The sequence below is a fragment of the Columba livia genome, unplaced genomic scaffold (assembly GCF_036013475.1).
Source record: "Columba livia isolate bColLiv1 breed racing homer unplaced genomic scaffold, bColLiv1.pat.W.v2 Scaffold_469, whole genome shotgun sequence".
Lineage (NCBI taxonomy): Eukaryota > Metazoa > Chordata > Aves > Columbiformes > Columbidae > Columba > Columba livia.
In genome coordinates, this window is record NW_027043506.1 from 1,396 (window position 1) to 28,918 (window position 27,523).

The following is a 27,523-nucleotide window of genomic DNA, read 5'->3' on the forward strand; positions in this document are numbered from 1 at the left end:
GGTGACAGTGACGGTGACAGTGACGGTGACACTCACCGGGCGGGGTGTAGAGCAGGTAGTTGATGTGACAGGGGACAGGGGGGTGACAGTGACAGTGACGGTGACACTCACTGGGGGTGGTGTACAGTGGGTGGGTGATGTCACGGGGTGACAGTGACACTCATGGGGGGTGTAGAGCGGGTGGTTGATGTGACAGGGGGTGACAGTGACGGTGACAGTGACGGTGACACTCACCAGGGGTGGTGTAGAGCGGGGGGTTGATGTGATGGGGGGTGACAGTGATGGTGACAGTGACGGTGACAGTGACGGTGACACTCATGGGTGGTGTAAAGTGGGTGGTTGATGTGACAGGGGACAGAGGGTGACAGTGATGGTGACAGTGACGGTGACACTCACCGGGCGGGGTGTAGAGCGGGTGGTTGATATAATACGCCATCCAGGCAGCGAAGCCCCAGTAGTAGGTGCAGTTCTGTGGGGACACGGTGGGGACACATTGGGGACAGCCGGGGACAGCCGGAGGGCACAGGCGGTTCCCGGGTGACGCGGGTGTCGCGGTGTCACCTTGAAGATGTTGCGCAGCGGCATGGTCCCGTGCGAGAACCGGTGCACGAACAGCGTCTCCAGGAGCCGCTTGACGTAGTGGAACGAGTGACAAGCGCAGGCCAGGCTGGGGACACGGGGACATGGGGACATAAGGACATGGGCACATGGGGACACAGGGGGGACATCGGGACATGGGGGGACATGGGGACACAGGGGCATGAGGGGACACGGGGACATGGGGGGACACGGGGGCATGAGGGGACATGGGGACACAGAGGGACATGGGGACAAAGGGACATGGGGGGACACAGGGGGACATGGAAACATGGGGATAGGGGGGACATGGGGACATGGGGACACAGGGGGACATGGGGGGACATGGGGACACAGGGACATGGGGGGACACAGGGGGACATGGGAACATGGGGATAGGGGGACATGGGGGGACATGGGGGGACATGGGGACATGGGGACACAGGGGGACACGGGGGGACATGGGGACATGAGGGGACATGGCCACACAGGGACATGGGGGGACACAGGGGGACATGGGAACATGGGGATAGGGGGGACATGGGGGGACATGGGCACACAGGGACATGGGGACATCGGGGGACACAGTGGGGACATGGGGACATGGGGACACACGGGGACAAAGGGGGACATGGGGACACAGGGGGACATGGGGACACAGGGACATGGGGGGACATGGGGACACAGGGACATGAGGGGACACAGGGGGACATGGAAACATGGGGATAGGGGGGACATGGGGGGACATGGCCACAGAGGGACATGGGGACATGGGGACATTGGGGACATCGGGGGACACAGTGGGGACATGGGGGGACATGGGGGGACATGGGGGGACATGGGGGGACATGGGGGGACATGGGGACAAAGGGACATGGGGGGACACAGGGGGACATGGAAACATGGGGATAGGGGGGACATGGGGGGACATGGGGACATGGGGGGACACAGGGGGACATGGGGACACAGGGGGACATGGGGACATGGGGACACATGGGGACACAGGGACACGGGGGGGACATGGGGATGCAGGTGGACATGGGGACATGGGGGGACACAGGGGGACATGGGGACACAGGGGGACACAGGGACATGGTGGGACATGGGGACACAGGGACATGAGGGGACACAGGGGGACATGGAAACATGGGGATGGGGGGACATGGCCACACAGGGACATGGGGACATTGGGGGGCACAGGGGGACATGGGGGGACATGGGGATACAGGGACATGTGGGGACACAGGGACATGAGGGGACATGTGGACACAGGGGGACATGGGGACAAAGGAGGACATGGGGACACAGGGGGGACATGGGAACAAGGGAGGAACATGGGGACACAGGGACACGGGGGGGACATGGGGATGCAGGTGGACATGGGGACATGGGGGGGACACAGGGGGACATGGGGACACAGGGGGGATATGGGGACACCGGGACACACAGGGGGACATGGGAGGACACGGGGACATGGGGACACACAGGGGGACATGGGGACACGGGGGGGACATGGAGGGACATGTGGACACAGGGACACCCCCCCAGCACCCTCATGTCCCGCTGTCCCCAGCCGCACTGGTTGGTGTCCCCTGGTCCGGGGGGACATGGGGACACAGGGACATGCTGGGGGGTGACACCCCCCGCCCGCTGTCCCCGCTGTTGTCCCTGGGGCTGCGGGACTGTGTGATGGGGGGTGTCCCCCCTGTCCCCAGTGTCCCCATGTCCCCCCAATGTCCCCAGTGTCCCCCTGTCCCCCCAATGTCCCCAGTGTCCCCCTGTCCCCAGTGTCCCCCCAATGTCCCGTGTCCACAGTGTCTCCCCCAGTGTCCCCATGTCCCCCTGTCCCCTGTGTCCCCCTGTCCCCAGTGTCCCCATGTCCCCCCAATGTCCCCAGTGTCCCCCTGTCCCCTGTGTCCCCCCAATGTCCCCAGTGTCCCCCTGTCCCCAGTGTCCCCCCAATGTCCCGTGTCCACAGTGTCTCCCCAATGTCCCCAGTGTCCCCCTGTCCCCAGTGTCCCCATGTCCCTTGTGTCGCCCCAATGTCCCCAGTGTCCCCCTGTCCCCGTGTCCCCCCAATGTCCCGTGTCCCCAGTGTCTCCCCAATGTCCCCAATGTCCCCCTGTTCCCATGTCCCTTGTGTCTCCCCAATGTCCCCAGTGTCCCCCTGTCCCCTGTGTCCCCCCAGTGGCCCGTGTCCCCACTGTACCCGCAATGTCCCCAGTGTCCCCCTGTCCCCTGTGTCCCCCCAGTGGCCCCTGTGTCCTCCCTGTCCCCCCAATATCCCCAGTGCCCCCCCAATGTCCCCTGTGTCCCCCTGTCCCCAGTGTCCCCATGTCCCTCGTGTCTCCCCAATGTCCCCAGTGTCTTCCTGTCCCCAGAGTCCCCCCAATGTCCCCTGTGGCACCCAGTGACCCCTGTGTCCCCCATGTCCCCCCATCCCCATGTCCCCAGTGTCCCCACGTACCCAGTGTCCCCATGTCCCCGGTGTCCCCTGTGTCCTCCCTGTCCGCCCAATATCCCCAGTGTCCCCCCAATGTCCCCAGTGTCCCCCTGTCCCCAGTGTCCCCAGTGTCCCCAATGCCCCCAATGTCCCCATTGCCCCCAATGCCCCCATTGTTCCCCATGACCCCCATGTCCCCAATGTCCCCAATGTTCCCTGCATCCTCCCAATGTCCCCAATGCCCCCAGTGTCCCCCATGTCCCCAATGCCCCAATGTCCCCATGTTCCCTGCGTCCTCCCAATGTCCCCAATGCCCCCAATGCTCCCAATGCCCCCCATGTCCCCATTGCCCCCAATGTCCCCTATGTCCCCACTACCCCCAATGTCCCCCATGTCCCCAGTGTCCCCATGTCACTCACTGCACCACGTGGTGCCGGCTGGCCGTGAAGTCGTAGCGCAGCCTGTACAGGTTCCCCTGTCCCCCAATGTCCCCAATGTCCCAAATGTCCCCGATGTCCCCGATGTCCCCCATGTCCCCAATGCCTCCAATGTCCCCAATGTCCCCCATGTCCCCAATGCCACCAATGTCCCCATTGTCCCCAATGTCCCCATTGCCCCCAATGCCCCCCATGTCCCCAATGTCCCCCAATGCCCCCATTGTCCCCAATGTCCCCAATGCCTCCAATGTCCCCCATGTCCCCAATGCCCCAATGTCCCCATGTTCCCTGCATCCTCCCAATGTCCCCAATGCCCCCCATGTCCCCAATGTCCCCATTGTTCTCAATGTCCCCAATGCCCCCAGTGTCCCCCATGTCCCCAATGCCCCAATGTCCCCATGTTCCCTGCGTCCTCCCAACGTCCCCAATGCCCCCAATGCTCCCAATGCCCCCCATGTCCCCATTCCCCCCAATGTCCCCATTGCCCCTAATGCCCCCATTGTCCCCAATGTCCCCACATCCCCAATGTCCCCCATGTCCCCCATGTCGCCAGTGTCCCCCATGTCCCCATTGCCCCCAATGCCCCTATTGCCCCCATTGCCCCCATTGTCCCCCATGTCCCCAGTGTCCCCATGTCACTCACTGCACCACGTGGTGCCGGCTGGCTGTGAAGTCGTAGCGCGGCCCGTACAGGTTCCCCTGTCCCCCAATGTCCCCATGTCCCAAACGTCCCAAATGTCCCCAATGTCCCCCATGTCCCCCATGTCTCCAGTGTCTCCAATGTCCCCAATGTCCCCAATGCCCCCATTGCCCCCAATGTCCCCCATGTCCCCATTGTCCCTATTGCCCCCATTGCCCCCATTGTCCCCAATGTCCCCCATGTCCCCATTGTCCCCAGTGTCCCCATGTCACTCACTGCACCACGTGGTGCCGGCTGGCCGTGAAGTCGTAGCGCGGCCTGTACAGGTTCCCCTGTCCCCCAATGTCCCCACGTCCCCAATGTCCCCAATGTTCCCCATGTCCCCAATGTCCCCAATGCCCCCAGTGTCCCCAATGCCCCCAATGTCCCCAATGTCCCCAATGTTCCCCATGTCCCAAATGTCCCCAATGCCCCCAGTGTCCCCCATGTCCCCAATGCCCCAATGTCCCCATGTTCCCTGCGTCCTCCCAATGTCCCCAATGCCCCCAATGCCCCCATTGCCCCCATTGCCCCCAATGTCCCCCATGTCCCCAATGCCCCCATTGCCCCCAATGCCCCCATTGCCCCCAATGTCCCCCATGTCCCCATTGTCCCTATTGCCCCCATTGCCCCCATTGTCCCCAATGTCCCCCATGTCCCCATTGTCCCCAGTGTCCCCATGTCACTCACTGCACCACGTGGTGCCGGCTGGCCGTGAAGTCGTAGCGTGGCCCGTACAGGTTCCCCTGTCCCCCAATGTCCCCATGTCCCCAATGTCCCCCATGTCCCCAATGTCCCCAATGTTCCCCATGTCCCCAATGTCCCCAATGCCCCCAGTGTCCCCAATGCCCCCAATGTCCCCAATGTCCCCAATGTTCCCCATGTCCCAAATGTCCCCAATGCCCCCAGTGTCCCCCATGTCCCCAATGCCCCAATGTCCCCATGTTCCCTGCGTCCTCCCAATGCCCCCAATGCCCCCATTGCCCCCATTGCCCCCAATGCCCCCATTGCCCCCATTGCCCCCAATGTCCCCCATGTCCCCATTGTCCCCATTGCCCCCAATGCCCCCATTGCCCCCAATGTCCCCCATGTCCCCATTGTCCCTATTGCCCCCATTGCCCCCATTGTCCCCAATGTCCCCCATGTCCCCATTGTCCCCAGTGTCCCCATGTCACTCACTGCACCACGTGGTGCCGGCTGGCCGTGAAGTCGTAGCGTGGCCCGTACAGGTTCCCCTGTCCCCCAATGTCCCCATGTCCCCAATGTCCCCCATGTCCCCAATGTCCCCAATGTTCCCCATGTCCCCAATGTCCCCAATGCCCCCAGTGTCCCCAATGCCCCCAATGTCCCCAATGTCCCCAATGTTCCCCATGTCCCAAATGTCCCCAATGCCCCCAGTGTCCCCCATGTCCCCAATGCCCCAATGTCCCCATGTTCCCTGCGTCCTCCCAATGTCCCCAATGCCCCCAATGCCCCCATTGCCCCCAATGTCCCCCATGTCCCCATTGTCCCTATTGCCCCCATTGCCCCCATTGTCCCCAATGTCCCCCATGTCCCCATTGTCCCTATTGCCCCCATTGCCCCCATTGTCCCCAATGTCCCCCAATGTCCCCCATGTCCCCAGTGTCCCCATGTCACTCACTGCACCACGTGGTGCCGGCTGGCCGTGAAGTCGTAGCGCGGCCCGTACAGGAAGGGGACGCGGAAGTAGAAGAGCAGGTAGATGAGCAGCGGCCCCGCGTACTCCGTCAGGAACACCTGCGGACGGACGGACGGACGGACGGACGGGGGGTGAGCGACAGAGGGACATGGGGACATTGGGGACATTGGGGCGACACAAGGGACACTGGGGGCACATGGGGATATTGGAGACAGGGGGACAATGGGGACATGGGGGGGACACAGGGGACATGGGGAACACTGGGGACATTGTGGGACATGGGGACACTGGGGACATGAGGACATTGGGGACATTGGGGAGACATGGGGACACTGGGGATGGGGGACACTGGGGATGGGGGACACTGGGGGGACAAGGGGACACTGGGGACATGGGGACATTGGGGACATTGGGGAGACATGGGGACACAGGACATGGGGACATTGGAGACATTGGGGAGACATGAGGACACTGGGGATGGGGGGCACTGGGGGGCCAGGGGGACATAGGGGACACAGGGGACACGGGGGACATGGGGGACACAGGGGACATGGAGACATTGGGGAGACACAAGGGACATGGGGACAGGGGGACTCTGTGGACATGGGGGGGACACAGGGGAACACTGGGGACATTGGGAAGACATGGGGACACTGAGGATGGGGGGACACTGGGGGGACAGGGGGACATAGGAGACACAGGGGACATGGGGACACAAGGGACATGGGGGATGTGGGGAAAGGGGGACACTGGGGACATGGGGGACACAGGGGACATGGGGACATTGGGGAGACACAAGGGACATGGGGGACACTGGGGACATGCGGGACATTGGGGAGATCGGGGAGACACGAGGGACATGTGGGACACTGGGGACATTGGGGGACATGGGAACACTGGAGACAAGGGGACACTGGGGATGGGGGGACACTGGGGCAACGGGGACACTGGGGACATTGGGGGACACAGGGGACATGGGGACACTGGGGACATTGGGGGGACATGGGGACATGGGGACATGGGGGGACACGGGGGACATGGGAACATTGGGGACACTGGGGAGACACGAGGGACATGGGGGACACAAGGACAGACAGAGGGATGCAGGGACAGACAGACAGAGGGACACAAGGACAGACAGAGGGCCCAGCTGAGGGACAGATGGCTGGACAGAGCGCAGAGGTGACGGGGGGGAGAGGGACAGACAGACAGAGGGACAGAGGGACAGATGGATGGACAGACGAAGGGACAGAGGGAGGGACAGACGAAGGGACAGAGGGACGGACACGGGGACAGAGGGATGGACATGGGGACAGAGGGATAGACGGACAGACGGACAAAGGGACAGAGGGATGGACACGGGGACAGAGGGACGGATGGATGGACAGGCGAAGGGACAGAGGGACCGACATGGGGACAGAGGGACGGACATGGGGACAGAGGGAGGAAGGGACAGACAGACGAAGGGACAGACGGACCAACAGACGAAGGGACAGAGGGACGGACATGGGGACAGAGGGACGGACATGGGGACAGAGGGATGCATGGACAGACAGACGAAGGGACAGAAGGACTGACATGGGGACAGAGCGAGGGACACGGGGACAGAGGGACGGACACGGGGACAGAGGGACGGACATGGAGACAGAGGGACGGACATGGAGACAGAGGGATGGACACGGGGACAGAGGGAGGAAGGGACAGACAGACGAAGGGACAGACGGACCAACAGACGAAGGGACAGAGGGACGGACATGGGGACAGAGGGATGGACATGGGGACAGATGAAGGGACAGAAGGACTGACATGGGGACAGAGCGAGGGACACGGGGACAGAGGGACGGACACGGGGACAGAGGGACGGACATGGAGACAGAGGGACGGACATGGAGACAGAGGGATGGACACGGGGACAGAGGGACGGACACGGGGACAGAGGGACGGACATGGGGACAGAGGGACGGACATGGAGACAGAGGGATGGACACGGGGACAGAGGGACGGACACGGGGACAGAGGGACGGACATGGGGACAGAGGGACGGACATGGAGACAGAGGGATGGACACGGGGACAGAGGGACGGACATGGGGACAGAGGGATGGACATGGAGACAGAGGGATGGACACGGGGACAGAGGGACGGATGGATGGACATGGGGACAGAGGGACTGACATGGGGACAGAGGGACGGACATGGAGACAGAGGGACAGACACGGGGACAGAGGGACGGACACGGGGACAGAGGGAACCATGGACAGACAGACGAAGGGACAGAGGGACTGACATGGGGACAGAGGGATGGACATGGAGACAGAGGGATGGACACGGGGACAGAGGGACGGATGGATGGACATGGGGACAGAGGGACTGACATGGGGACAGAGGGACGGACATGGAGACAGAGGGACAGACACGGGGACAGAGGGACGGACACGGGGACAGAGGGAACCATGGACAGACAGACGAAGGGACAGAGGGACTGACATGGGGACAGAGGGACGGACATGGAGACAGAGGGATGGACACGGGGACAGAGGGACGGACACGGGGACAGAGGGAACCATGGACAGACAGACGAAGGGACAGAGGGACTGACATGGGGACAGAGGGATGGACATGGAGACAGAGGGACGGACACGGGGACAGAGGGATGGACACGGGGACAGAGGGAGGGAGGGACAGACAGATGAAGGGACACGGGGACAGAGGGACGGACGGACTGACCGTGACCCAGCTGATCTGGGCGCCCAGGTCCCGGAAGTAGAAGGTGGCCGTGGTGCCCACGGGGAGCGTCTGCAGCACGTCCTCGTCACGCAGGGAGCGGCCCTCTGGGGACAGGGACATGGGGACGTGGGGACATGGGGACACCGGGGACACCGGGGACACCGGGGACAGTGGGGACATGGGGACAGCGGGGACAGCGGGGACAGTGGGGACAACGGGGACACTGGGGACACCCGGGGACAGTGGGGACAACGGGGACACTGGGGACACCCGGGGACAGCGGGGACAGTGGGGACATGGGGACAGCGGGGACAGCGGGGACACCCGGGGACAGTGGGGACAGCAGGGACAGCGGGGAGAGCAGAGACACTGGGGACAGTGGGGACAGTGGGGACACCCAGGGACACGCGGGGACAGTGGGGACAACGGGGACACTGGGGACACCCGGGGACAGTGGGGACAGCAGGGACACGCAGGGACACCCGGGGACAGCGGGGAGAGCAGAGACACTGGGGACACCCGGGGACACTGGGGACAGCGGGGACACGCGGGGACACCCAGGGACAGTGGGGACACGTGGGGACACGCGGGGACACCCAGGGACAGCGGGGACACCGGGGACAGTGGGGGCACCCGGGGACAGTGGGGACAGCAGGGAGAGCAGAGACACTGGGGACAGTGGGGACAGTGGGGACACCCAGGGACACCAAGGGACACTGGGGAGAGTGGGGACAATGGGGACACCCAGGGACACGCGGGGACAGTGGGGACAACCAGGGACAGTGGGGACACCAGGGACAGAGGGGAGAGTGGGGACAGTGGGGACACTGGGGAGAGCAGGGACACCCAGGGACACCGGGGACACCCGTGGACACTGGGGAGAGTGGGGACAATGGGGACACCCAGGGACACGCGGGGACAGTGGGGACAACCAGGGACAGTGGGGACACCAGGGACAGAGGGGAGAGTGGGGACAGTGGGGACACTGGGGAGAGCAGGGACACCCAGGGACACCGGGGACACCCGTGGACACTGGGGAGAGTGGGGACAGTGGGGACACCCAGGGACAGTGGGGACACCTGGGGACACTGGGGACAACCAGGGGACACCCAGGGACAGTGGGGAGAGTGGGGACAGCAGGGACAGTGGGGACACCCAGGGACAGTGGGGACACCCAGGGACACCAGGGACAGTGGGGACACAAGGGAGAGTGTGGACAGCGGGGACACCCAGGGACAGCGGGGACAACCAGGGACAGTGGGGACACTGGGGAGAGCAGGGACAGCGGGGACACTGGGGACACCAAGGACAGCGAGGACACCCGGGACACTGGGGAGAGCAGGGACACCCAGGGACAGCGGGGACAGTGGGGACAGTGGGAACAACCAGGGGACACCCAAGGACAGCGGGGGGAGTGGGGACAGTGGGGACACCCAGGGACAGTGGGGACACCTGGGGATACTGGGGACAACCAGGGACACCAGGGACAGCGGGGACACCAGGGACACTGGGAACAACCAGGGGACACCCAAGGACAGCGGGGAGAGTGGGGACAGTGGGGACACCTGGGACACTGGGGACAGCGAGGACACCCAGGGACACCAAGGGACACTGGGGAGAGTGGGGACAATGGGGACAGCAGGGACAGTGGGGACACCCAGGGACACCAGGGACACCCAGGGACACTGGGGACAACCAGGGACACCAGGGACAGTGGGGACAGCAGGGACACCCAGGGACACTGGGGAGAGCAGGGACATCCAGGGACAGCGGGGAGAGTGGGGACAGTGGGGACACCCAGGGACAGTGGGGACAATAGGGACACCAGGGACAGTGGGAACAACCAGGGGACACCCAAGGACAGCGGGGAGAGTGGGGACAGTGGGGACACCCAGGGACACCAAGGGACACTGGGGAGAGTGGGGACAGTGGGGACACCCAGGGACAGTGGGGACACCCGGGGACACTGGGGACAACCAGGGGACACCCAGGGACACCGGGGAGAGTGGGGACAGCGGGGACAGCAGGGAGAGAAGGGACAGTGGGGACACCCGGGGACACCCAGGGACAGTGTAGACAGGGGGAACAGTGGGGACACCCAGGGACACTGGGGACAGTGGGGACAGCAGGGACACTGGGGACAGTGGGGACACCGGGGACAGTGGGGACACCCAGGGACAGTGGGGACAGTGGGGACAGCAGGGACACCCAGGGACATAGGGGACACCGGGGACACCCAGGGACAGTGGAGACAGGGGGGACAGTGGGGACACCCAGGGACACTGGGGACAGTGGGGACAGCAGGGACACTGGGGACAGTGGGGACACCGGGGACAGTGGGGACACCCAGGGACAGTGGGGACAGTGGGGACAGCAGGGACACCCAGGGACATAGGGGACACCGGGGACACCCAGGGACAGTGGAGACAGGGGGGACAGTGGGGACACCCAGGGACACTGGGGACAGTGGGGACAGCAGGGACACCCAGGGACAGTGGGGACAGTGGGGACAGCGGGGACAACAGGGAGAGCAGGGCCACCCAGGGACAGTGGGGACAGTGGGGACACCGGGGACACCCAGGGACAGTGGGGACAGTGGGGACACCCAGGGACAGTGGGGACAGTGGGGACAGTGGGGACACTGGGGACAGTGGGTACAGTGGGGACACCGGGGACAGTGGGGACACCCAGGGACAGTGGGGACAGTGGGGACAGTGGGGACAGTGGGGCCACCAGGGAGAGCAGGGACACTGCAGTGACACTGGGGACACCACAGGGACACCAGAGAGACACCGGGGGACACTGCGGGGACACCACAGGGACACTATGGGACACCACGGGACACTTCGGGACATCATGGGACACACAGGGACACCCGGGGACACTGCGGGGACACCTTGGGGACACGTGGGGACACGTGGGGACACTCACTGGGGTCCAGGCGCAGGGACTGCCGGGCCGGGTACCACTGCGGATCTGCGGGACACAGGGGACAGGGTCGGTGGCACCGCGGGGACATGGACACGGGGGGACAAGGGGGGTCCCCAGGGTGCCACAATGGGCCCTGGGGACAAGGGGGGTCCCCAGGGTGTCACAATGGGGCCCCAGTGACAAGGGGGGTCCCCAGGGTGTCACAATGGATCCTGGGGACAAAGGGGGGTCCCCAGGGTGTCACAATGGGCCCTGGGGACAAAGGGGGGTCCCCATGGTGCCACAATGGGCCCTGGGGACAAAGGGGGTCCCCAGGATGTCACAATGGGCCCTGGGGACAAAGGGGGTCCCCATGGTGTCACAATGGGCCCTGGGGACAAGGTGGGGTCCCCATGGGGTCACAATGGGCCATGGGGAGAAGGGGGCCCCCAGGATGTCGCAATGGGGCCCCAGTGACAAGTGGGGTCCCCATGGTGCCACAATGGGCCCTGGGGACAAACGGGGTCCCTAGGATGTCACAATGGGCCATGGGGACAAGGGGGTCCCCAGGATGTCACAACAGGGACCCTGTGACAAAGAGGGTCCCCATGGTGCCACAATGGGCCATGGGGAGAAGGGGGCCCCCAGGATGTCACAGTGGGGCCCCAGTGACAAGGGGGGTCCCCATGGTGTCACAATGGGCCCTGGGGACAAAGGGGGGTCCCCAGGATGTCGCAATGGGCCCTGGGGATAAAGGGGGTCCCCATGGTGTCACAATGGGCCCCAGTGACAAGGGGGTCCCCATGGTGTCACAATGGGCCCTGGGGATAAAGGGGGTCCCCAGGATGTCACAATGGGCCCTGGGGACAAAGGGGGTCCCCAGGATGTCACAATGGGCCCTGGGGACAAAGGGGGGTCCCCATGGTGTCACAATGGGCCCTGGGGATAAAGGGGGTCCCCATGGTGTCACAATGGGCCCCAGTGACAAGGGGGGTCCCCATGGTGTCACAATGGGTCCTGGGGACAAAGGGGGTCACCCACGATGTCACAATGGGGACCCTGTGACAAGGGGGGTCCCCAGGATGTCCCAATGAGCCCAGGGGACAAAGGGGGTCCCCAGGGTGTCACAACAGGGACCCTGTGACAAAGGGGTCCCCATGGTGTCACAATGGGCCCCAGTGACAAGGGGGATCCCCAGGGTGTCACAATGGGACCTGGGGATAAAGGGGGGTCCCCATAGTGTCACAATGGGTCCTGGGGACAAAGGGGGGGTCCCCAGGATGTCGCAATGGGGCCCCAGTGACAAGTGGGGTCCCCATGGTGCCACAATGGGCCCTGGTGACAAAGGGGGTCCCCAGGATGTCACAATGGGCCCTGGGGATAAAGGGGGTCCCCATGGTGTCACAATGGGCCCCAGTGACAAGGGGGTCCCCACGGTGTCACAATGGGCCCTGGGGAGAAGGGGGGTCCCCAGGGTGCCACAACAGGGACCCTGTGACAAGGGGGGTCCCCATGGGGTCACAATGGGGCCCAGTGACAAGGGGGTCCCCAGGATGTCACAATGGGCCCTGGGGACAAAGGGGGGTCGCCATGGTGTCACAATAGGCCATGGGGAGAAGGGGGGTCCCCAGGATGTCACAATGGGGCCCCAGTGACAAGGGGGGTCACCAGGGTGCCACAATGGGCCATGGGGACAAAGGGGGGTCCCCAGGGTGTTGCAATGGGACCTGGGGACAAAGGGGATCCCCAGGGTGTCACAATGGGGACCCTGTGACAAGGGGGTCCCCATGGTGTCACAATGGGCTCTGGGGAAAAAGGGGGGTCCCCATGGTGTCACAACAGGGACCCTGTGACAAGGGGGGTCCCCATAGTGTCACAATGGGCCCTGGGGACAAAGGGGGTCCCCAGGATGTCACAATGGGCCCTGGGGATAAAGGGGGTCCCCATGGTGTCACAATGGGCCCCAGTGACAAGGGGGGTCACCCAGGATGTCACAATGGGCCCTGGGGAGAAGGGGGGTCCCCAGGGTGCCACAACAGGGACCCTGTGACAAGGGGGGTCCCCATGGGGTCACAATGGGGCCCAGTGACAAGGGGGTCCCCAGGATGTCACAATGGGCCCTGTGGACAAAGGGGGGTCCCCATGGTGTCACAATAGGCCATGGGGAGAAGGGGGGTCCCCAGGGTGTCACAATGGGGCCCAGTGACAAAGGGGGGTCCCCATGGTGTCACAATGGGCCCTGGTGACAAAGAGGGTCCCTGTAGCCCCACAAGGGTCACAGTGGGGACAGCAAGAGCCCCGTGACAGGACCCTGGTGACAACAGAGTCCCCAGCACGCTGTGACACGTCCCTTGTCACAACAGGGTCCCCAGCTACAATGAGGGTCCCCAAGGGCCTGTGACAGGTCCCACAGGTGACAAGGGAGTCCCCTTGTGCTGGGTCCCTGGTCACAACAGGGTCCCAACCACCCCACGACAGGGTCCCCAGCTACAATGAGGGTCCCCAAAGGCCTGTGCCAGGTCCCACAGGTGACCACAATGGCCCTGTGATGGTCATGATGAGGGTCCCCACCACCCTGTGAAAGGGTCCCCATGTCCCAGTGACACGTCCCCACCCACCATGAGGGTCACCATCACCCCACGGTGGGTTCCCATGGACCTGTGACGTGTCCCTGGTCACAATGAGGGTCCCAACCAACCCATGACAGGGTCCCCATCACCCTGTGACATGTCCCCAGTAATGACCAGGGTCCCCACCACCCTGTGACAGTGTCCCCATGTCCCACCAATGCATCCCCACCCACCATGAGGGTCACCACCACCCCACGGTGGGTCCCCAAGGGCCTGTGCCAGGTCCCACAGGTGACCATAATGTCCTCATGACACGATATTGGTTGTGATGAAGGTCCCCACCACCCTGTGACAGTGTCCCCATGGCACTGTGACACATCCTCACCCACCATGACGGTCACCACCACCCCATGGTGGGTCCCCAGGCGCCTGTACCAGCTCCCACAGGTGACCACAATGGCCTTGTGATGGTCATGATGAGGGTCCACACCACCCTGTGACAGGGTCCCCATGGCCCTGTGACACATCCCCACCCACCATGAGGGTCACCATCACCCCACGGCGGGTCCCCATGGACCTGTGACGTGTCCCTGGTCACAATGAGGGTCCCAACCAACCCGTGACAGGGTCCCCATCACCCTGTGACATGTCCCCAGTAATGACCAGGGTCCCCACCACCCCATGACAGGGTCCCCATGTCCCACCAATGCATCCCCACCCACCATGAGGGTCACCACCACCCCACGGTGGGTCCCCAAGGGCCTGTGCCAGGTCCCACAGGTGACCATAATGTCCTCATGACACGACATTGGTTGTGATGAAGGTCCCCACCACCCTGTGACAGTGTCCCCACGGCACTGTGACACATCCCCACCCACCATGAGGGTCACCACCACCCCATGGTGGGTCCCCAGGCGCCTGTACCAGCTCCCACAGGTGACCACAATGGCCTTGTGATGGTCATGAAGAGGGTCCCCACCACCCCACAGCGGGTCCCCATAACCCTGTGACATGTCCCCACCCACCACCAGGGTCCCCACCACCCTGTGACAGGGTCCCCATGTCCCAGTGACACGTCCCCACCCACCATGAGGGTCACCATCACCCCACGGTGGGTCCCTATGGACCTGTGACGTGTCCCTGGTCACAATGAGGGTCACCACCACCCTGTGACAGGGTCCCCATGGCGCTGTGACACGTCCCCACCCACCATGAGGGTCACCACCACCCCACGGTGGGTCCCCAAGGGCCTGTGCCAGGTCCCACAGGTGACCACAATGGCCTTGTGATGGTCATGATGAGGGTCCACACCACCCTGTGACAGGGTCCCCATGTCCCACCGACACATCCTCACCCACCATGAGGGTCACCATCACCCCACGGCGGGTCCCCATGGACCTGTGACGTGTCCCTGGTCACAATGAGGGTCACCACCAACCCATGACAGGGTCCCCATGTCCCACCAATGCATCCCCACCCACCATGAGGGTCACCACCACCCCACGGTGGGTCCCCATGGACCTGTGACGTGTCCCTGGTCGCAATGAGGGTCCCCACCACCCTGTGACAGGGTCCCCATGTCCCACCGACACATCCTCACCCACCATGAGGGTCACCACCACCCCACGGTGGGTCCCCAAGGGCCTGTGCCAGGTCCCACAGGTGACCATAATGTCCTCATGACAAGACATTGGTTGTGATGAAGGTCCCCACCACCCTGTGACAGTGTCCCCATGGCACTGTGACACATCCCCACCCACCATGAGGGTCACCACCACCCCATGGTGGGTCCCCAGGCGCCTGTACCAGCTCCCACAGGTGACCACAATGGCCTTGTGATGGTCATGAAGAGGGTCCCCACCACCCCACAGCGGGTCCCCATAACCCTGTGACATGTCCCCACCCACCACCAGAGTCCCCACCACCCTGTGACAGGGTCCCCATGTCCCAGTGACACGTCCCCACCCACCATGAGGGTCACCATCACCCCACAGTGGGTCCCCATGGACCTGTGACATGTCCCTGGTCACAATGAGGGTCCCCACCACCCTGTGACAGGGTCCCCATGTCCCACCAATGCATCCCCACCCACCATGAGGGTCACCACCACCCCACGGTGGGTCCCCAGGGGCCTGTGCCACGTCACGCAGGTGACCACAATGGCCTTGTGATGGTCATGAAGAGGGTCCCCACCACCCCATGGTGGGTCCCCATGGACCTGTGATGTGTCCCTGGTCACAATGAGGGTCCCCACCACCCTGTGACAGGGTCCCCATGACCCTGTGACACGTCCCCACCCACCACCAGGGTCCCCCCTCCACCCTGTGACAGTGTCCCCATGTCCCACCGACACATCCCCACCCACCATGAGGGTCACCACCACCCCACGGTGGGTCCCCAAGGGCCTGTGCCAGGTCCCACAGGTGACCACAATGACCCTGTGATGGTCATGATGAGGGTCCACACCACCCTGTGACAGGGTCCCCATGTCCCAGTGACACGTCCCCACCCACCATGAGGGTCACCACCACCCCACGGTGGGTCCCCATGGACCTGTGACATGTCCCTGGTCACAATGAGGGTCACCACCAACCCATGACAGGGTCCCCATGTCCCACCGACACATCCTCACCCACCATGAGGGTCACCACCACCCCACGGTGGGTCCCCAAGGGCCTGTGCCAGGTCCCACAGGTGACCATAATGTCCTCATGACACGATATTGGTTGTGATGAAGGTCCCCACCACCCTGTGACAGTGTCCCCATGGCACTGTGACACATCCTCACCCACCATGAGGGTCACCACCACCCCATGGCGGGTCCCCAGGCGCCTGTACCAGCTCCCACAGGTGACCACAATGGCCTTGTGATGGTCATGAAGAGGGTCCACACCACCCCACAGCGGGTCCCCATGACCCTGTGACACGTCTCCACCCACCACCAGGGTCCCCACCACCCTGTGACAGTGTCCCCATGTCCCAGTGACACGTCCCCACCCACCATGAGGGTCACCATCACCCCACGGCGGGTCCCCATGGACCTGTGACGTGTCCCTGGTCACAATGAGGGTCACCACCAACCCATGACAGGGTCCCCATGTCCCACCAATGCATCCCCACCCACCATGAGGGTCACCACCACCCCACGGTGGGTCCCCATGGACCTGTGACGTGTCCCTGGTCACAATGAGTGTCACCACCACCACACGGTGGGTCCCCAGGCGCCTGTACCAGCTCCCACAGGTGACAACAAGGGCCTTGTGATGCGTCCCTGGTGACGATGAGTGTCCCAACCACCCCACGACAGTGTCCCCATGTCCCAGCGTCCTGTCCCCACCCACCACGTGTGTCCCCACCCCCCCCCCACGTACAGGCCTTGTTGAACAGACTCTTGATCTCGGCGACTGTTGCATTGGGCTCCACCTGCAGGGCGGGGGGTGGGACACACAGCGTGTCACCTCGACGTCCCCGTCCCCAACCCCGCGCCCCTGTCCCCACGTCCCCGGTACCTTATCGAGGAAGCAGAGCTTCTCCCGCGTCCGTGCGTCCAGGATCTCCACCTCGAAGAACAAAACCACCTTGTAACGCTTCTTGGCGGGGGGGCCCCGACGCCACAACGCCAACACGGGGGCGGGGGACATGGGGGTCCCCTCCCGCGACACCCCCGCGCCCTCCATGGCACCGGGGATGGCGCGGGGACGCCGAAACTTGATAGGGTGCTGGGGAGCTGCTAAATATAACACCCCCCCCCCCCCCCGCCGCCCGCCGCGGTTTGGGTGGCTCTTGGCCCTGGTGGCCAAGGAGGTGGCCCCGGAGGTGGCCCCGGCGGTGGCCACGGGAGGGACGGGGTTGCTGGGGACCGGGGGACACGGGGACGGAGGGGACGCGGTGCAGGTGAGGATGGACCCCATGGGTGTCCCCGAGGGTGTCCCCAAGGGTGTCCCCAAGGGTGTCCGCGAGGGCGTCGGTGGCACGAGGGAGGGGATGAGCCGGGAAGAGGCCACGCGGCTCAATGTCACCGGGGGGGGACGGGTGTGCGTCACCCGGAGAGAGGGGGACTGTCAGCCTGGGATATGGGAATGTCACGCTGTGACAGGAGACTGTTGCCCTGTGACATGGGACAGGGGACTGTCACCCTGTGATATGGCACTGTCATTGTGTGATACAGGACAGGGGACTGTCAGCCTGTGACATGGGACTGTCACCCTGTGACACCCTGAAGGGGACAGGGACTGTCACCCTGTGATATGGGACAGGGGACTGTCACCTTGTGATATGGGACAGGGGAGTGTCACCCTATGACACCCTGAAGGGGACAGGGGACTGTCACCCTGTGATATGGGACTGTCACCCTGTGCACCCTGAAGGGGACAAGGAACTGTCACCCTGTGATATGGGACTGTCACCCTGTGAGACCCTGAAGGGGACAGGGGACTGTCACCCTGTGACACGGGACTGTCACCCTGTACACCCTGAAGGGGACAGGGACAGTCACCCTGTGACATGGGACAGGGAACTGTCACCCTGTGACACCCTGAAGGGGACAGGGACTGTCACCCTGTGACATGGGACTGTCACCCTGTGACACCCTGAAGGGGACAGGGATTGTCACCCTGTGACATTGGACTGTCACCTTGTGACACCCTGAAGGGAACAGGGATTGTCACCCTGTGATATGGGACAGGGGACTGTCACCCCGTGACACGGGACTGTCACCTTGTGACAACCTGAAGGGGACAGGGACTGACACCCTGTGATATGGGACAGGGGACTGTCACACTGTGACATGGGACTGTCACCTTGTGACAGCCTGAAGGGGACAGGGATTGTCACCCTGTGACATGGGACTGTCACCTTGTGACACCCTGAACGGGACAGGGACAGTCAGCCTGTGATAGGGGACAGGGGATTGTCACCCTGTGACACGGGACTGTCACCCTGTGACAACCTGAAGGGGACAGGGACTGTCACCCTGTGATAGGGGACAGGGGATTGTCACCCTGTGACACCCTGAAGGGGACAGGGAACTGTCACCCTGTGATATAGGACAGGGGACTGTCACCCTGTGACAACCTGAAGGGGACAGGGAACTGTCACCCTGTGATATAGGACAGGGGACTGTCAGCCTGTGACACCCTGAAGGGGACAGGGATTGTCACCCTGTGACATGGGACTGTCACCCTGTGACAACCTGAAGGGGACAGGGATTGTCACCCTGTGATATGGGACAGGGGACTGTCACCCTGTGACACCCTGAAGGGGACAGGGATTGTCACCCTGTGACATGGGACTGTCACCCTGTGACAACCTGAAGGGGACAGGGATTGTCACCCTGTGATATGGGACAGGGGACTGTCACCCTGTGACATGGGACTGTCACCCTGTGACACCCTGAAGGGGACAGGGACTGTCACCCTGTGATATGGGACAGGAGACTGTCACCCTGTGACACCCTGAAGGGGACAGGGACTGTCAGCCTGTGATATGGGACAGGGACTGTCACCCTGTGATATGGGACTGTCACCCTGTGACACCCTGAAAGGGACAGGAGATTGTCACCCTGTGATATGGGACAGGGGACTGTCACCCTGTGACACCCTGAAGGGGACAGGGATTGTCACCCTGTGACATGGGACTGTCACCCTGTGACAACCTGAAGGGGACAGGGATTGTCACCCTGTGATATGGGACAGGGGACTGTCACCCTGTGACACCCTGAAGGGGACAGGGATTGTCACCCTGTGACATGGGACTGTCACCCTGTGACAACCTGAAGGGGACAGGGATTGTCACCCTGTGATATGGGACAGGGGACTGTCACCCTGTGACATGGGACTGTCACCCTGTGACACCCTGAAGGGGACAGGGACTGTCACCCTGTGATATGGGACAGGGGACTGTCACCCTGTGACACCCTGAAGGGGACAGGGACTGTCACCCTGTGACATGGGACTGTCACCCTGTGACACCCTGAAGGGGACAGGGATTGTCACCCTGTGACATTGGACTGTCACCTTGTGACACCCTGAAGGGAACAGGGATTGTCACCCTGTGATATGGGACAGGGGACTGTCACCCCGTGACACGGGACTGTCACCTTGTGACAACCTGAAGGGGACAGGGACTGACACCCTGTGATATGGGACAGGGGACTGTCACACTGTGACATGGGACTGTCACCTTGTGACAGCCTGAAGGGGACAGGGATTGTCACCCTGTGACATGGGACTGTCACCTTGTGACACCCTGAAGGGGACAGGGACAGTCAGCCTGTGATAGGGGACAGGGGATTGTCACCCTGTGACACGGGACTGTCACCCTGTGACAACCTGAAGGGGACAGGGACTGTCACCCTGTGATAGGGGACAGGGGATTGTCACCCTGTGACACCCTGAAGGGGACAGGGAACTGTCACCCTGTGATATAGGACAGGGGACTGTCACCCTGTGACAACCTGAAGGGGACAGGGAACTGTCACCCTGTGATATAGGACAGGGGACTGTCAGCCTGTGACACCCTGAAGGGGACAGGGATTGTCACCCTGTGACATGGGACTGTCACCCTGTGACAACCTGAAGGGGACAGGGACTGTCACCCTGTGATATAGGACAGGGGACTGTCACCCCATGACATGGGACTGTCACCTTGTGACACCCTGAAGGGGACAGGGATTGTCACCCTGTGACATGGGACTGTCACCCTGTGACAACCTGAAGGGGACAGGGATTGTCACCCTGTGATATGGGACAGGGGACTGTCACCCTGTGACACCCTGAAGGGGACAGGGATTGTCACCCTGTGACATGGGACTGTCACCCTGTGACAACCTGAAGGGGACAGGGATTGTCACCCTGTGATATGGGACAGGGGACTGTCACCCTGTGACACCCTGAAGGGGACAGGGACTGTCACCCTGTGATATGGGACAGGGGACTGTCACCCTGTGACACCCTGAAGGGGACAGGGACTGTCACCCTGTGACATGGGACTGTCACCCTGTGACACCCTGAAGGGGACAGGGATTGTCACCCTGTGATATTGGACTGTCACCTTGTGACACCCTGAAGGGAACAGGGATTGTCACCCTGTGATATGGGACAGGGGACTGTCACCCCGTGACACGGGACTGTCACCTTGTGACAACCTGAAGGGGACAGGGACTGACACCCTGTGATATGGGACAGGGGACTGTCACACTGTGACATGGGACTGTCACCTTGTGACAGCCTGAAGGGGACAGGGACTGTCACCCTGTGATATGGGACAGGAGACTGTCACCCTGTGACACCCTGAAGGGGACAGGGACTGTCAGCCTGTGATATGGGACAGGGACTGTCACCCTGTGATATGGGACTGTCACCCTGTGACACCCTGAAAGGGACAGGAGATTGTCACCCTGTGATATGGGACAGGGGACTGTCACCCCGTGACACGGGACTGTCACCTTGTGACAACCTGAAGGGGACAGGGACTGACACCCTGTGATATGGGACAGGGGACTGTCACACTGTGACATGGGACTGTCACCTTGTGACAGCCTGAAGGGGACAGGGATTGTCACCCTGTGACATGGGACTGTCACCTTGTGACACCCTGAAGGGGACAGGGACAGTCAGCCTGTGATAGGGGACAGGGGATTGTCACCCTGTGACACGGGACTGTCACCCTGTGACAACCTGAAGGGGACAGGGACTGTCACCCTGTGATAGGGGACAGGGGATTGTCACCCTGTGACACCCTGAAGGGGACAGGGAACTGTCACCCTGTGATATAGGACAGGGGACTGTCACCCTGTGACAACCTGAAGGGGACAGGGAACTGTCACCCTGTGATATGGGACAGGGGACTGTCAGCCTGTGACACCCTGAAGGGGACAGGGATTGTCACCCTGTGACATGGGACTGTCACCCTGTGACAACCTGAAGGGGACAGGGACTGTCACCCTGTGATATAGGACAGGGGACTGTCACCCCATGACATGGGACTGTCACCTTGTGACACCCTGAAGGGGACAGGGATTGTCACCCTGTGACATGGGACTGTCACCCTGTGACAACCTGAAGGGGACAGGGATTGTCACCCTGTGATATGGGACAGGGGACTGTCACCCTGTGACACCCTGAAGGGGACAGGGATTGTCACCCTGTGACATGGGACTGTCACCCTGTGACAACCTGAAGGGGACAGGGATTGTCACCCTGTGATATGGGACAGGGGACTGTCACCCTGTGACACCCTGAAGGGGACAGGGACTGTCACCCTGTGATATGGGACAGGGGACTGTCACCCTGTGACACCCTGAAGGGGACAGGGACTGTCACCCTGTGATATGGGACTGTCACCCTGTGACACCCTGAAGGGGACAGGGATTGTCACCCTGTGATATTGGACTGTCACCTTGTGACACCCTGAAGGGAACAGGGATTGTCACCCTGTGATATGGGACAGGGGACTGTCACCCCGTGACACGGGACTGTCACCTTGTGACAACCTGAAGGGGACAGGGACTGACACCCTGTGATATGGGACAGGGGACTGTCACACTGTGACATGGGACTGTCACCTTGTGACAGCCTGAAGGGGACAGGGACAGTCAGCCTGTGATAGGGGACAGGGGATTGTCACCCTGTGACACGGGACTGTCACCCTGTGACAACCTGAAGGGGACAGGGACTGTCACCCTGTGATAGGGGACAGGGGATTGTCACCCTGTGACACCCTGAAGGGGACAGGGAACTGTCACCCTGTGATATAGGACAGGGGACTGTCACCCTGTGACAACCTGAAGGGGACAGGGAACTGTCACCCTGTGATATGGGACAGGGGACTGTCAGCCTGTGACACCCTGAAGGGGACAGGGATTGTCACCCTGTGACATGGGACTGTCACCCTGTGACAACCTGAAGGGGACAGGGACTGTCACCCTGTGATATAGGACAGGGGACTGTCACCCCATGACATGGGACTGTCACCTTGTGACACCCTGAAGGGGACAGGGATTGTCACCCTGTGATATGGGACAGGGGACTGTCACCCTGTGACATGGGACTGTCACCGTGTGACACCCTGAAGGGGACAGGGACAGTCAGCCTGTGATAGGGGACAGGGGATTGTCACCCTGTGACACCCTGAAGGGGACAGGGACAGTCAGCCTGTGATAGGGGACAGGGGATTGTCACCCTGTGACACCCTGAAGGGGACAGGGAACTGTCACCCTGTGATATAGGACAGGGGACTGTCACCCTGTGACATGGGACTGTCACCCTGTGACACCCTGAAGGGGACAGGGATTGTCACCCTGTGACATGGGACTGTCACCCTGTGACAACCTGAAGGGGACAGGGATTGTCACCCTGTGATATGGGACAGGGGACTGTCACCCTGTGACATGGGACTGTCACCCTGTGACACCCTGAAGGGGACAGGGAACTGTCGCCCAGGGATATGGGACAGGGGACTGTCACCTTATGATATGGCACTGTCACCCTGTGATATAGAACAGGGGACTGTTACCCTGTGACACCCTGATGGGGACAAGGAACTGTCACCCAGTGATATGGCACAGGGGACTGTCACCCTGTGATATGGCACTGTCATTGTCTGATACAGGACAGGGGACTGTCACCCTGTGACATGGGATTGTCACCGTGTGACACCCTGAAGGGGACAGGGACAGTCACCCTGTGATATGGGACAGGGAACTGTCACCTTGTGATATGGGACAGGGAACTGTCACCCTGTGACACCCTGAAGGGGACAGGGACTGTCACCCCATGACACAGGACTGTCACCCTGTACACCCTGAAGGGGACAGGGACTGTCACCCTGTGATATGGGACAGGGAACTGTCACCCTGTGACACCCTGAATGGGACAGGGAACTGTCACCCTGTGATATGGGACAGGGACTGTCACCCTGTGACAACCTGAAGGGGACAGGGACTGTCACCCAGTGATATGGGACAGGGACTGTCACCCTGTGACATGGGACTGTCACCTTGTGACACCCTGAAGGGAACAGGGATTGTCACCCTGTGATATGGGACTGTCACCCTGTGCACCCTGGAGGGGACAGTGACAGTGACACCACCGGGGGGTCTGAGGGAGACCCGAGTGCCGTGACAGTGACAGTGACAGTGACAGTGACAGTGACACCGCCGGGACGGTGACAGTGACACCACCCGGGGGGGGAGGTTTATTTTGGCTCGTCCCCCCCCGGGCCGTGTCCGGCGCGCGGTGTCACCATCGGTGTCACCGTCGCTGTCACCGCTGAGCTATGACAAGCATGACAAACACCCGCCCGTGGCCCCTCCCACTGCCAATTGGGGGGGGGACAGGACCCACCTGTCACCCGTGGGTGTGGGGACACTATGGGGGGACACTATGGGGGGGGACACACCACACTATGGGGGGGGGGACAATATGGGGGGGACACACCACAGTATTGGGGGGGGGACACTATGGGGGGGACACAATGGGGGGGACACACCACACTATGGGGGGGGGGACAATATGGGAAGGACACACCACACCATGGGTTGGGGGGGGACACTATGGGGGGGACACACCACAGCATGGGGGGGGGGGACAATATGGGGGGACACACCACATCATGGGCGGGGGGACAATATGGGGGGGACACACCAAACTATGGGTGGGGGGGACAATATAGGGGCGACACACCACACCATGGGCGGGGGGGGGGGACAATATGGGGGGACACACCACACCATGGGCGGGGGGGACAATATGGGGGGACACACCATACTATGAGGGGGGGACACAATATGGGGGGACACACCACAGCATGGGCGGGGGGACAATATGGGGGGACACAGCACACCGTGGGCGGGGGGGACAATATGGGGGGGACACACCACACTATGGGGGGGGAGACAATATGGGGGGGACACACCACACTATGGGCGGGGGGGACAATATGGGGGGGACACACCACACCATGGGGGGGGGGGACAATATGGGGGGACACACCACACTATGAGAGGGGGGGGACAATATGGGGGGACACACCACACCATGGGCGGGGGGGACAATATGGGGGTGACACACCACACTATGGGTGGGGGGGGACACAATATGGGGGGACACACCACACCATGGGCGGGGGGACAATATGGGGGGGGACACACCACACCATGGGCGGGGGGGGGGGACAATATAGGGGGACACACCACACCATGGGCGGGGGGGACATTATGGGGGGACACACCACACCATGGGCGGGGGGACAATATGGGGGGACACACCACACTATGAGAGGGGGGAACACTATGGGGGGACACACCACACCATGGGCGGGGGGGACACTATGGGGGGGACACACCACACCATGGGCGGGGGGGGACAGTATGGGGGGGACACACCACACCATGAGCGGGGGGACAATATGGGGGGACACACCACACTATGAGAGGGGGGAACACTATGGGGGGACACACCACACCATGGGCGGGGGGGACACTATGGGGGGGACACACCACACCATGGGCGGGGGAGACAATATGGGGGGACACACCACAGCATGGGCGGGGGAGACAATATGGGGGGACACACCACAGCATGGGCGGGGCGACAATATGGGGGGACACACCACAGCATGGGCGGGGGAGACAATATGGGGGGACACACCACAGCATGGGCGGGGCGACAATATGGGGGGACACACCACACTATGAGAGGGGGGGGACACTATGGGGGGACACACCACACCATGGGGGGGGGACAATATGGGGGGACACACCACACCATGGGCGGGGGAGACAATATGGGGGGACACACCACACTATGAGAGGGGGGGACACTATGGGGGGACACACCACACCATGGGGGGGGGGACAATATGGGGGGACACACCACACCATGGGCGGGGGAGACAATATGGGGGGACACACCACACTATGAGAGGGGGGGGACACTATGGGGGGGACATATAAAGCGGGACAAGGGGAGACACGGGGGTCCTGCCCCCACGCTCTTTCCCCTGGGGGAGGCGGGGACCCCCCTGAAGCGACCCCGGGGGTGTCACCCCCTCCCCCACCCCGCCGTGGGCGGTGCCACGCCCGGTGACGTCATCTTTCCGTGACGTCACCCCGCGCCGGTGTGGGCGGGGCGGCCGGGAGGGGCTCCGGCACGGCGGGGTGAGCCCGAGGGGGCGGCCGGGCCCCGCCGAACCGGTTCGGGCCGTTCCGAACCAGCCCGAACGGCATCGGGTCGTTCCGAACCAGCCCGAGCCCCGCCGAACCGGATCGGGAAGTTCCGAACCAGCCCGAACCCCGCCGAACCGGATCGGGAAGTTCCGAACCAGCCCGAACCCCGCCGAACGGGATCGGGCCGTTCCGAACCAGCCCGAACCCCGCCGAACCGGATCGGGTCGTTCCGAACGAGCCCGAGCCCCACCGAACCGGATCGGGCTGTGCCCGAACCCCGCCGAACGGGATCGGAAAGTTCCGAACCAGCCCGAGCCCCGCCGAACGGGATCGGGCCGTTCCGAACCAGCCCGAGCCCCGCCGAACCGGATCGGGAAGTTCCGAACGAGCCCGAACCCCGCCGAACGGGATCGGGACGTTCCGAACCAGCCCGAACCCCGCCGAACGGGATCGGGAAGTTCCGAACGAGCCCGAACCCCGCCGAACGGGATCGGGAAGTTCCGAACCAGCCCGAGCCCGGCCGAACCGGATCGGGACGTTCCGAACCAGCCCGAACCCCGCCGAACGGGATCGGGAAGTTCCGAACCAGCCCGAGCCCCGCCGAACCAGATCGGGACGTTCCGAACCAGCCCGAGCCCCGCCGAACGGGATCGGGAAGTTCCGAACCAGCCCGAGCCCCACCGAACCGGATCGGGACGTTCCGAACGAGCCCGAGCCCCGCCGAACCGGATCGGGCTGTGCCCGAACCCCGCCGAACCGGATCGGGACATTCCGAACGAGCCCGAGCCCCACCGAACGGGATCGGGTCGTTCCGAACCAGCCCGAACCCCGCCGAACGGGATCGGAAAGTTCCGAACGAGCCCGAACCCCGCCGAACGGGATCGGGACGTTCCGAACCAGCCCGAACCCCGCCGAACGGGATCGGAAAGTTCCGAACCAGCCCGAGCCCCGCCGAACGGGATCGGGCCGTTCCGGAAAGCCCAGGCCCCGCCCCCGAAGGCGTGGCCCCGCTGCTGCGCATGCGCACACCGAGAAAACACCTCCCCCCCCACCCCCCCCCGCCTCCCAGCGGCGGCCCCGCACGCATGCGCGGCAGGATGGCGGCGGCCCGCGGCGAGCAGAGCGGGGCCAAGCGAGCCGGGCCGGGAGGAGGAGCCGGTGGCGGGGCCGGGCCGGGCCTGGCGGGAGGCCGGAACCGGGGCCGGGGCCGGGGCCGGGGCGGGCGGGCCGCCTCACCTCGTAGTGCTTCATGGCCGCCGCTCCTCCGCCGCCGCTCCCGCCGGCCGCCCGCTCCCCCCACGTGACCCACGCGTTTCACCTGGCGGGCGGGCCCCGCGCCGCAGCCAATCGGCGCCG

The 27,523-nt window shown here is 63.2% G+C and overlaps 1 protein-coding gene across 1 annotated transcript; it reads right to left on the reverse strand.

Moving 5' to 3' along the window:
• On the reverse strand, positions 1 to 27,523 carry LOC135578096 (very-long-chain enoyl-CoA reductase-like). The gene is made up of 8 exons (XM_065048296.1): positions 27,404 to 27,523; positions 17,511 to 17,561; positions 17,373 to 17,424; positions 11,453 to 11,497; positions 8,522 to 8,625; positions 5,778 to 5,893; positions 562 to 667; positions 1 to 469 (listed from the first exon to the last, which is right to left on the reverse strand). The coding sequence occupies exons 1-8, from the start codon at positions 27,416 to 27,418 to the stop codon at positions 161 to 163; spliced, it is 798 nt and encodes a 265-aa protein (XP_064904368.1). The 5' UTR covers positions 27,419 to 27,523; the 3' UTR covers positions 1 to 160.

What these genes read in the sequence shown, in the direction of transcription:
- LOC135578096 (XM_065048296.1), bottom strand. An exon ending in CCCAGATCAGCTGGGTCACG is followed by an intron (nt 5,894 to 8,521) that starts GTCAGTCCGTCC and finishes GTCCGTCCGCAG; the next exon opens with GTGTTCCTGACGGAGTACGC. An exon ending in AGCCGGCACCACGTGGTGCA is followed by an intron (nt 668 to 5,777) that starts GTGAGTGACATG and finishes CCGTGTCCCCAG; the next exon opens with CCTGGCCTGCGCTTGTCACT.